General features: G+C 41.3%; 1 protein-coding gene across 3 annotated transcripts in view; it reads right to left on the bottom strand.

Annotated features, from left to right (window-relative positions):
- ADAMTS20 (ADAM metallopeptidase with thrombospondin type 1 motif 20) overlaps positions 1-13038 on the bottom strand; it is a 1386529-nt gene that overhangs the window by 195876 nt on the left and 1177615 nt on the right. For all 3 annotated transcript variants that reach the window (XM_085653052.1, XM_085653051.1, XM_085653053.1), the window contains one exon: positions 3769-3939. In XM_085653052.1, the coding sequence (XP_085509178.1) occupies positions 3769-3939 (171 nt within the window). The remainder of the gene's footprint in view (positions 1-3768; positions 3940-13038) is intronic.

Genomic DNA, 13038 nt, shown 5'->3' with positions numbered 1-13038 from the left:
GGGAGGATGATAGTGGAGCGGTGAGAAATAGAAATGATGCAGATTCCAGAAGGTGGGGGCAAAATAATAAAAGAAAGGTGGAATCTGTAAGGAGACTGGTATAGCTAGAGGGGGAGGGAGTGGGAGGTAAGAGAAAGGTGGGAGATGATGGAGAGACCCTGTAGGACGTGGACATGGGAGGGTGACCGAAGGAGGACGAGGAGGAAGAGAGGACAATGGAACTGGGAGAAAGAGAAACAGTTAAGAAATGTGTAGAAGGCAGAGACCCAGGTGCGAGAATGAGGGAATGTGGAAAATATGCAGGCGACGGTGGAAGAGTGGAGGTGGGAGAGAACCAGGGAAAAAATAGTGGAGCAGAGGGAAACTGAGAAATAGGGGTAATGGCCAGAGTGAAAGTGAGAGCGAGCAGTGGGGGTTAACTGTTTATATTTTCTTATGGGCAATTTGTTGTCCCTGTTGTCTGTGCGCGGAGTAAGTCATTGAGGAATGTGCATGAGAAGGAACTATAGGGGAGAGTGAGGTTAAGGAAGAGAGGGGTAAAGTTAGTGGTGAGAAAGTGAACTGGTGAAGCTGGAGTGGGTGGAAGAATGAGTGGTGCAGGTGGAGAACCAGAGAGATGAGGGTGAGAGAATGAGTGACGGAAGTCAGAGCAAAACTGTGAAGGGGGGAAGTATGAGAGAAAATTGAAAAAGGAACTGGAACAGAAGCAGCGCTTAAATGTAGGGCACGCCAAGTGCATGTGCATCTCTTAATATATGTTCTCCGTAGTGAGTACAGAGCTGGGCAATCGTGTGCATCCACGGCACGAAGTGGAGACCTAGTGCCTGCCCAGCACCGAGTTCAGGTGATCACATGAAGTAAAGAGTCCTAAACCTGGAAATTAGAACCTTTGCATGCACTAGATTGCAGGGGTTAAAAGGAACATTGAGAACGGCACGCCGTTGTAGGGTCAAGAACACAACTGGGATGGAATAGCTAAAGTGTTATTGGGATAGGCAGAGTGACAAGCACAGAGTGTCATGACCACTGGAAAAAATGCCATTGAGACATGAGTAATATGAAAAGCAATGCCTGTAGAGGCTACTAGAGCACATCATGGACAGAGAACCAGTAGCTGCTATGAGAGCTATGCAGGCCAAAGTGCAGTAAAAGAGGGGAAGCAACAAAGCATGAGGGGAGTCAAAAAAGCAAGAGGCATGAATGGAGGAGAAATGAAAAGGACGAGCAGAGAAGGGCGACAAGGAGGGGAATGCAGAGGCGAGACAGAGAAAGTAGCAACAACACATATGAAGGGAGAATAAACGAAGAAAGAAGGAGCGAGAAGCAAGAAGCTGGGAAAAACCTGGTCGAGGGAAAGACAGACGAACTCAGAAGGAGGAATAGCATTAGGCAGACAAACTAGATTTGTGTCTCCTGAAGAAAACATTGGCCAACTTGCAAAAGATACTCAACTGCCCCGCTCACGTCATTCTTGGCCTGCAGTACACCGATGACATCACTGGCTTCTGGTCCTGATCACAAGGCCCTCCATGGCCGAGCCGGACCCTGCCTCATTGAGTGGTTACTGTCTTACTGACCTACCAGACACTTAAGGACAACCGTTCATATCCAGCTTATACAACAAAACTGGCTGTGCATTTCATGCACAAGGTCACGCCCTTCAAAGCTCTGAAAAGGCACTTACCCTAACAGTCCTGCTAACAGTCAGCCCTGAAATCCTATTATTTTATCAGCACTGCCCCTGTCTCAGCTGATCCTCAGCTGACTCCTCCACCCCCCGCTCTATAGCGCCATCTTCTATTGCTTAGATGCTGTTATTCAAACACAACGAATAAAATGAAATAAATCATGGAAACAACGGTGGCGGAAGCAGCGAGAGGGAAAAGCGGAAGTAGGACGTGAGAAAGGCAATAAGAACGCTATACAGAAAGTGAGATTGAAGACTAAAGTAGATATATACTAGAAAATAATGAAGTCGATATCGAAAAACACCAGACACTGGAGAAACCTTCGAAAAATAGCTAAAAAACATAACGTAGACACCACATGAGACTTATTACACTTTCTTCCAACTTCAGTTATCAAAATGGAAATAAATTGATCACACTTTCATTTGGAGCACTGTGCACTGCAAAGTTCACCTTTTGTTCAATAATAGAAGTGAACATGGAGAAGCAGCCTCCGGTACGCGTGTCTGGAAGAGACGGCGTGTGTGAGCGTGCACGAGTGAAATCTCCAGTCCAGGTGGGCAGGGCCTAATGCCGACAGGGCGAACACCAACCCCGCTTCCACAGAAGCCGGACCCAAAAGCAACAACAATAGTTCTCGCCAAGGCGAAGCAGCGCATGCGCTGCAACGCAGACGAGACCTAAAAAGGGAGAACATATTACGCAAGTGGATAGAATTCTTTAGGGATACTTCTGGATAAAGGGTACTATAGAAGAGACAGGTTCTAAATGATTACACTTAACAGGAGAAACTCCCAATATACCCCTAATGTATAGAGTACGGAGGAACTTTATTAAAGAGTATTTCTAAATTACAATGAATAAGCATATTTTATTAATTAATTGTATGCCTGTGGTGTTGTATATCACAAGTCAAGCTAAAATGCATTATATAAAGCCCTCAATTGACTTCATTAGAAAACTATCACAATTCTATTCTAAAAGAATTAAACAAAAAGGAACAGCAGTTACCTTTTGTGATTTCTGACATTTGAGGTAATTATTTTTCCTTGGAAACAGTTTTGGCGAGAACCACATGCCCAAAGAGTTACAAGAGGATGGTGTACGAATGAATACAAAATGAATACGATTGTTATTTCAATATGGCAATTAGTGTCAGAGTTTAATAGCTTGTGAAAGTCAATCACAATACCATGACACAAAAAAAGACTTGAACAGATAAGTTCTTTGGAAAATGAGAAATAATATCAAAGATAGAAAAGAAAACTTAATAATAATATCAGAAAACATACAGAAAAAAAAACTGCTAACGAGGAAAGAGAATACAGTATATATCTAAAAAAAATAAGCCAGCTGAGATTTAGGAAGGCAGTCAGAATGATAAAAAGGCAAATTGTACTACACCACAAAATGGCACTCCGTCAGCCTCACAGCAGACAAATGATGATTTAGAAATACAGGAGGTGGTGAAAAGTGCAATTCTAAAACAGTCAAGAGCATAGTTATTGTCAATTAAGCTCCTTAGACGTCCTCACCTGCACCTTAGGTGATACATTTTCTGCAAGTAAATTACTAGCGTTATTGATTTACTGTGGTAGTAGTGTTAGATAATAGTATTGAAGGCATGCAGCGGTTTGATAGATCCATGAGTTAATTCACCTAATGCATAGATCAGTGTATACCTTGCAAACACTGGGTAAATTCGTGGTGGGTTGACCAAGAATTACATGCGTCAAAACAGTACTGTTTATAGGTCAAAACAGTTCTAGGAGGCGGTCATGTAATCCACTAGCGTGGAAATGATATGCTACAAATATAAGCAACATGTACAACCCCATTGCCTGAGAAAGGTGAAAGGGTAATGCCATTTTACATATGGTAGCCAAACTCCTTGCTTCTAAGGTCCATAAAATGGACTGCTGTGTAGACAACAGTAACATATTTTACATAAAGAACTTTGAGATGAGTGCGATTTAGCTCAAGATGAAAAGAAGTGATATTGCTATACAACAGCAGAAAGTGTTGTGTTTAACTAAAATACAGTGATAACAGTACAATTTAAAAAGTAGGTGCCGTGTACCTGTGACGAATCCTTGGTAACCACCACAAACCTGCAGCGCGCATGCCTGCACTTTTTGGTAGAAGGAGGCCTTGTCGACGAATCACAGTAATTTTCTTTCACTGGTTTTCTGTTATCATCCACACACCTTATCTTGCGCCACGTTTGCCCTTTCTTGCATGCCATTGAGCACTGCATGTGGAAACATGTTTAAAATACATATTACAGAATATGCATCATTATTTTTTATCTAATATAGACAATCGGTATGAAATTATATAACTTAATAAAAGATTTATGTTTCACAAACGTAATATTTCAGTTTAAAAATCAACGACAAACAGAATGCTGATCAATTAATGTTCTATTTCGCATAGAAAATGCCATTCTACTTAAGATCTTATGAGTGGCAGTGTAAAGGCGTATCAGCTTGCTAAGTCAGTTGATTTGAAACTTCCCAAACATTTTTCAAAAGATTTAAGCTTTGACAAGTGCCTTGGTAGTAAAAAGGGAAAATTCAACTGGCTTTTCCTCCAGTAGGAAATAATTCCCATCGCTACTAAAGATCACACAGTATTCTAAAGAAATGGGGCAACCCAACAACCCAGTGACCTGGGCCGGACAATTACTATCAACAAGCATTGGCATAGCCAATAGGTCTCGTTTTTGGGACCTTATAAGTATTTAGTTATGCAGCAGAATATCCTTGGTGCAACAACACTAACTGTTGCATGGCTAAACACTTATAAGGTCCCAAATGCGAGACCTATTGGCTATGCCAATGCTTGTTTTAACTGATGACATTTCAGTGACAAGGTAGCATACTGAAGAGAAAAACAAGTGTTCAAGAACTAATTTATTTAAAATTTTAAATAGTTTTATTGTATTTTAACATAATGTTAGTTAAGTTATTCACATGCCAAATGAAAGCGTTTGATGCCTTGGCTCATAATCTGGCGCTTATAGTGTAAAGCCCAAATCCTTGGATCAGCTCCGGCTTGGGTCACTCTGCAAAGTTGATGGTTCGACGAGCTCGAGTGGCACTGAACTTCAGTTTACAGTAAAATGCTAGTTTACGTTTGAACATTCCATTGAAACACAAATGACTCATGTAAATAAGATCACTATGATCAGGCTGGGGCACGCAATGAAGTCACAGCGCAAGACAGCATTGTGGAAAACCCTGTGCAAGAGTGTTTCGCTGTTGAATGAGAGATCAGAATAGAGAGGACCGCACGAATACGATAGCATCAATGCGGAAATAAAGCAGCCATATTCGAAATAATATGGTTACATACTGAAGTCAGCAAAATTTAAACCCAATATTGCATTTTACAATTTTTCCTCAAAAAATGTACTATCCACTTTTAAATTAGAAAGCTAATTTTTAGTTTTCTATAAAAATAGAAATTGGTGTAATGTAAGCATAAAATCACATTAACTTAGACAATTAAAAAGCTAATTGAGTTTAGTACTACATAATATTTCAATTATTTATTTAAATGTTTATTTTCTTTTGTTATTATTACTGCTTTTAAACGTCACCCTTACAACGTGGCCGCCTCTTCCGAGGCAGTAGAGCATGCAGCTGAGCCTGCGGGGGTGGCAGAAGAGCGTTGTTTCTACCCAGAGACAATCGCACGAGACTGACACTGACGTGGCCGGGGGAACACCGGGATCCGCCATCTTGTGTGAAGGGAACCAACGCCTCGGAGGAGAAGCGGAGACAACGCCAACAGCGGGCGTGGGAGAGAGCCGGGGACGGGCGACATTGGGTGAGGAGTTTAGTCGGGCATTGCAGGCTGGGTAACGGAGAAAGCGGAGTTAAACAAACTAGGCTGAATATAAAGGGAAAAGAAAGGCCCTGGAAGTAAGGAAAGGCCTTAGTAATAGGGAAAAGGGTAGGCGGAGGGTTAAGAGAGGAGAAGCCCTGGTGGGGGAGTCGGTTCAATGGTGTAACCCTCACTGAGTACAGCAGAGGGAGAGCAGCAGAAAGGAGGGCTGCAGAAGAAATGGTCGGGTAACAAATACACGGATGGGCTGGGGGTGGCGAGAGCAGAGAGACGTGATGGTTGCTAAGAAGACCGGTGGTTGCTGAGTCTTGGTAATTGGGAGTGAACTCTGGGAGATAGGTGATCGGGAGTGGAACACTGGTATCTCATGAGGCACTAACATTGGTATCTACCTGGTGTAATGTTGTAGGTGGTGACGGCAAAGCACATTTGTATGCGGAGGGAGGTTGAGCACTGGATGAGTAAGTGGACTGACATGGCGCTGTAAAGCTGGAGCACTTGGGAGTTGGTGCAAGTAGTAACAAGGGAGAGTATAAAGGGAGTGGTGCGTGCGCGGCCATCGCGCAGTCACGAAAGGGAAAGTGATCGCGAGCGATGCACTTAATGAGCATGAGGAATGCCATATGGCACCTCTGCTCAAGCACGCACACATGCACTGCAAGCTGTAGCCGGCGGTAGCATTTTTTGAAGCCCTTACTTAAAGTCTCGCTAGACCAGCACAAGCGCTGGGTCAGGCGAGACCTAAAAAGGTGGTCGCTACATGGACTTCCACGGTAATAGTAATAGTACTGTCAAGAAAAGTTTTACTACGTTTTCCTAGTGAAGCAGTCAATGCATTTATTTATGGTAGTTGAATTCAAAGGTTGCAGAAAAATATCATGCCAAAATGACACATTATTTACATTGATCAAAAAGGACAAGGTGCTCCAATATAGTGAGGGCGCCTGTTTCCTGCAGCCTAGGGTCACCCAGGCAGACAGGGGCTCCTCCTGTCCTGAGTATACTCCAGGAGTCAATTGGCCTGTGCTTGGAAACAGCAGAAATCCCATTCTGTCACACTAAGCTGACAGGCTGTGCTCTCCACAGCTAAGTCTCCCCCTGGTTCACCCCAATCTGTCAGGATGGCTCAGCGAGATGACTGTAGCCGTAAAAATATGCAGCAATCGTCGGTTTGCCAGTTTGAATGCCAGGAAGGGCGACTCACCCGCCCTAATTTGGGTATTAGTTGCATCTGCTATGTAAGGTGGCGCACAACAGAAACCGCATATGTGCCTCAACTCAAAGTCACAGTTCCCTGGTTTAAACATTGGAGAAAGGTTTTGACACATTGGTCTTCCCATGCTTCCGTGTCATTGAGCTGAATTTTGGTGCCAGACTACATTATTAACCAAGAATTAAAAACTGCAGAGGGAACACATTCGGAGGGGACGGCCACCAGGGCCTTTCTGATGCAGGTTTTCCACTCACAAAATGTTGTGTTTTTATTTCCCCAGTAGGGTGATAGAAAAAAAATATTATACTATATTATAGTCTCTGTCTGCAGATATTCTGGTTTTCCTTTCATAGAAGTTGCTGGCATCTGTTGAATTGCTGAAATTCTGCTCTGTTTTTATGTTTTTAGCTGCAGTTCAGACCTTGGGCCACACCCAGTCGATTATCGGAAGAAGGCCCTTGCGGTAAGATACTTTAGCGCACTACAGAAATCAGAAGCTATGTACCCTCAACCGCCTTGTTTAACACCATTCCTCGGTATCGGCATCTGAAGATGGGAGAGAGGACGCGAGGATGCCGCAGGAGGCAAGAGGAGCTGAGAGGTGGTGGTTGGCTAAGGAAACAAGCCTCTTTACACGTTTTTCATTTTACATTGTGCCCAGAACAGAGGAATAATTTTAATTAGGAAATGAACAATACAACTGTACAAATCATCACTCACCAGGTGGAACCCAACCCCTCCGATCCCCTGTGTTTTAAGTAGGTGTCAGCAACTTGTTCGAAGCTAAAAGTCACAGATCATTCTAAAAACCTGTCCCAAAAACATGACCGAGCTTTATATCGCTTGGCAGCGTGGAGGGAATTCTAGGAAGCATATTAGCATCCAGGGGTTTTGGAGCAGGTCTTGGGTGTAAAACTGCTATATCAAACCTAGTGAGTGGCCTAGTACCTAACAAGATTACTAGGACTGCGAACTGCACTGCGAATAAGGATTTTATCCTTTCATTCGATTCTAATTTTTAATCAAAACAATTTTCATCAATATACATTTTTCATGAACATATGCTTTCTTCCTTTTCAGTTTTCAACATAAACAGAATTGTTATTAACAAAATTACATGTTTTTTTAGACAAAACGAAATGTAAATTCATTAAAAGACCCAATGCATTTCGGGACTCTCTGTCCCTTCGTCAGGGGTATGCTGTGAAGAAAAAGGAGAACATTTCAATGTCTGCACTTCTTGAATCAGATGTGATATTTCTATATTGTAATCTCTAAGTGCACTGTGCTCCCCTCACCAAAGTGCTCAGTGCTGTGTAAATTATGTTAGGTTACCTGGTTATTCTACACCAGTATTCTGTACTTCACAAGATTCAGTCACTATGAGAAGAAACACTGTATTGTAAAAATAAAAATAAGTATTGCTCTGCCACTTCTAAAGCTATCAAGTATTGTTGTGAATGAATTATTTCATACCTGCTCTCTGTGTGTTAATGAGAATAGGCAAAATGCTCTCAGTTATTCTGCGTGGTATTCCTGAAAATCGCGACCTCGCAAAGAACTACTTATTAAAACTCCTAAACAACTTAATACTCGCTCAGTGTTTGTATCAAAATATTCTACAGCATCATTAACTATTAAAAAGATCATTCTCAGACGATGAGACTTACTTGAACTTGAAACTGATTTTCACTGATTATTTTCTGAAAAACCATTGTTTGCATACACAAGAGCACATAACTTAAAAGAGATGCTATCGAAGAAAAACAAATCACCAACAATCACGGAATCTTCAGTTAAGAATAAGAATAATGGCACTCACAAATGTTGGAATTGCATTCACTGTAATAACATCATTCCAGGAGACATCCTATCACACCCTCGACCTGGCAAAAAAATCAAAATCTTAAGCAGCACAACGTGCAATTCTGAAAATGTTATTTACATCATAAAATGTCCATGTGGACTACTATACGTTGGCAAGACTGAAAGGAAGATGAAAATCAGATTAACGGAGCACAAAAGCAAAATACGCACTAAAAACATCTCCTCAAGTCTAGCAACACATTGGGAAGAATCACACCATCAAATCTCCCAACTGAAATTCCAAATTATTGAACAAGTACCTAAACTTCCAGACAGAGACAACTCTAAACACCTGTTACAAAGAGAAGTGTTCTGGATAAAAAAATTGCAAACCATGACCCCCTTAGGTCTTAATGACAAACTGGAAATGACTTGTTTTCTGTAGTTATACGTATATGCAATCTGAATCACCACTAAAGGATCCACACGCAGAATCCCAGCAATACAACCCTACATTAATGAGGTAACTCACTATGACTTACACTTAGACTGAGAACACTAATGTTCACCAGACTCAACAGAGTGCACAACCACATTTAGGATGTTCAAGAATTGTAGCATGTTATAATTGTCATATCTGCATTGTGATAACGTGATAAATGTAACCACATATTTTCTATTGAGAAGATTGTAATCATTTTCACATTAGCACTGTGGTGAAGTTACTAACGTATTATCAACACTGAACACCAGAATATAGAATCATTACATTCAACTATAGATGTAGGAATTTGAACTCGTGTCAACATGTAAATGGTTCATTCCTGATGTTTTTATTCTTGTTTCCGTTTACGATGAGTCTATTTTTATATTACCACTCAGCATTATGGTATTTCACAGGATTAACAGAGTTTGTTGTAATTCTAATTTCAACATTAGCCATGAGCGTCGCGTTTACATCATTTTTTTCGTGTTCATATTATTTTCATAGACTTTCACATTACGAAGTTACTCGTATTTCTTACAGCGTCTCTCTTAAATAACTGCCAAATTATAACGTATACACATAACTTGTTGAATCGATGAGCGGTTAGTCCGTTTTCAGTGTTATTCATTTTTACACAACGTCATCACGATGACGGCTTAAACCAGGAAGTTTACTCGCGATCTCCACGCTATACGCGAAGGCCGATGCCGCCTGCAGTCACAACATACACGAATACCACCGTGGAAGGTAGCATTTATATACTCTTTGGCAACCTTAAATATTACTTACAGTAGATATTAGTTACAATCAGAATTGTTTTTTGACAGGCAATTTTCTATGACAAATATTACGGAGTCCTCAGCTTTGACGACAGTCTCTGAACCAACCAGTTTCATCTATATTCGCACACCTTACATTTTCTTTGAGGTGAGCAAAGATCTTACTCGTGAATTTAGAATTTCTTTTATGTTCTTTATTACAATCTTAAGTACTTGATCTTTTCGGATTTTCAGGAATACCACGCAGAATAACTGAGAGCATTTCGCCTATTCTCATTAACACACAGAGAACAGGTATGAAAGAGTTCATTCACAACAATACTTGATAGCTTTCGAAGTGGCAAAGCAATACTTATTTTTATTTTTACAATACAGTGTTTCTTCTCATAGTGGCTGAATCTTGTGAAGTACAGAATACTGGTGTAGAATAACCAGGTAACCTAACATAATTTACACAGCACTGAGCACTATGGTGAGGGGAGCACAGTGCACTTAGAGATTACAATTTAGAAATATCACATCCGATTCAAGAAGTGCAGACATTGAAATATTCTCCTTTTTCTTCACAGCATACCCCTGACGAAGGGACAGAGAGTCCCGAAATGCATTGGGTCTTTTAATGAATTTACATTTCGTTTTGTCTAAAAAAACATGTAATTTTGTTAATAACAATTCTGTTTATGTTGAAAACTGAAAAGGAAGAAAGCATATGTTCATGAAAAATGTAAATTGATGAAAATTGTTTAGATTAAAAATAAGAATCGAATGAAAGGATAAAATTCTTATTCGCAGTGCAGTTCGCAGTCCTAGTAATCTTGTTAGGTACTAGGCCACTCACTAGGTTTCATTTACATGCTATGCAGGCATACCGCTACGCTGCACGCATATCAAAAAAAACATTTAAATCTGTTTAGTTGTGTGTGCTCACCACCCACAATAAACTGCTATATCACGCACAGCCGCCTGCCCCATACGTGAAGAATGAGGTTATTAATGCCCCACTTGGTTTTTATGAGATTGTTTTACTCCCAAACCGCTACTGCCCCAAGGTGAACATGTAAAAAAAATTATAGCGCTCACATGGAATCTCAATGCCCTGCTTCAACGTCAGGTCTGACGCAGCTAACGTGCATATTGTATAACGTGTACACAGACACGGTTTTATCTTACACTCTTGGCATTAAATTAATGCAAATCATTTTCAGAGCATTTTGCATCAGATTATTTTACAAAATAATCACAGGACACAAGCACAATATAAACAATTAAGACAGGGTAAGTTATAAGGACGGTAATAATACAACTTGTTTTTACATATGACCAGTACAAGCAATATAGAAACGTAAAGAAAATAACTGCCCTCCCACTCATGTCTTTACTTGAATAACACTTAAAAACATCGCTGTGCCCCGCAGGTGTTTTTATTTACAGGTGAGTGTTTAACCTTTGAACTATAGTTATCACAAAGCAGCCTTACAAAAAAATTAGCAAAATAATTTTCAGAGGCGGCTCCTCTGCTAAGGCGAAGGAGAGTCACCCCACTGCTTTCAAGCAGTGGAAAAGAGGAAAAATAAAATGATAATAACAGGTTGTTTTGGGGCAGGTAGAACTTTGCAGTCTCACAGCCAGCAAGGGGGGGAGCAGCAAGGGGGGGGGAGTGGTTCATGCACTTAAGTGTGCATGACGATTCGGCCGGCCGGCTGTCTTGGGCCAGCCAGTCATGTACACTTAGCATATTCTCCACTGGGCTGTGATGCACAGCCTGGGCATGATCAGGCTCCCACTGCCCGTCTGAGCACAGAACCAGGGCACTCAGACCAATCACGACGCTGCTGTCATGGTGACTGGCTTAGGGTAGCCTGGGTGCTTCCTGCTTCCAGGGAAGAGATGACGCCAGAGGAGAAACGGCGGCCCGGCAGAGAAGGTAAGTGGGACTTTGATTTTTTTGATTCACCTCCCTCAAACCCCCCGTATCCACAGCCCTGCCACCCCCATTCTGTACCAGCCACCAATGTATTCAAATATTATTTTAAAACACTTAACAGGGTTCACCTTTGAGTATATCTGCACTATTGGACAATCCTGGTGTATCTGAAACAAATGTACAGGGTGGCATGGTGGGCAAAATATGATGGATTGGTATGTGGCCCGAGCAATTGCCAGTGGCTGAGATTAATTCAAGCATTCCATTCAGCACATTGTTTTTGCATTTGATGCCTTCAGTGCACCGGGTATGCCCAGATCTCAATCACAGGCTCACTGTGGAACAAAGCTATACTTAGCTGAAGAGCCCATAACATACTTGAATTAATCTCAGCCCCTGGGAATCACTCGGGCCACATCTCAATCTATTGTTTTTCACCCACCAAGCCACCCCAGTTTGGACCAAACCACATGTAAATCAGTCTTGATCCTGTTCCTCGTGGGAACAGTCCATCCCAAACTGCCAGGCCCTGCCTGATTCAGAACACTAGCAACCCAGGGCTGGTTTTGCCCTTGTTATGGACTCTTCAACTTGAATATCTGTGTGCTATGATTGCATTTTTGTCAATTTGGTCTTGTTTTGTTTATTAAAAATTACACTATTTTTCTATCTCTGTGTGGGCTCCTTTGTGGTGTGTTTGCACTGTGCTACTGTTTGAAGTATAGCACAAATACTTTACACATTGCTGCTGCATTAAGCCTGACTGCGCTGTGCCAAGCTGCGCAAGGGTTGAACACAGGTTAATTTAGTAGCTGGTTGTGACTTCAACCTGAGAGGAACTGCGGTTGCTGCTTGAGAAAGCGTACACCGCTTTTACAAAAAAACTGTTAAGAAATATATATATATAGTAGGGATTTCAAACAGGTTTTACTGTACACTCACTGTTTTGCTTTTTATGACCTCTATTTGACTATGGCTAACTTTCTTTTAGAGTTAACTAAAGCAAAACGCCTCTGTACTCTTTTCCATGTTAAGAATTGTCACTTTTAATTCACCTTTAGTTTAATGGAGGCGAAGAACTTGACACTAAATTCATGAGGAGCACAGATATTTATATCAAGTACCTATACATGAAGTTTCAATTGTGCAGCAAACCACATAATACTGCGTCAGCTGCTATGACCGAGCGTTGTTCCACTAGTCATAACACTGAGCTGAATCCCCTCAAACTCTGCCCCATGTTGTTTATTGAACCTTCCTCAATAGATAAATGTTTTACATCGCAAGCT

Source organism: Triturus cristatus, chromosome 4_1 (genome assembly GCF_964204655.1).
Source record: "Triturus cristatus chromosome 4_1, aTriCri1.1, whole genome shotgun sequence".
NCBI lineage: Eukaryota > Metazoa > Chordata > Amphibia > Caudata > Salamandridae > Triturus > Triturus cristatus.
The sequence above is the reverse complement of the archived record's forward strand: the minus strand, read 5'-3'. Positions and strand labels throughout refer to the sequence as shown.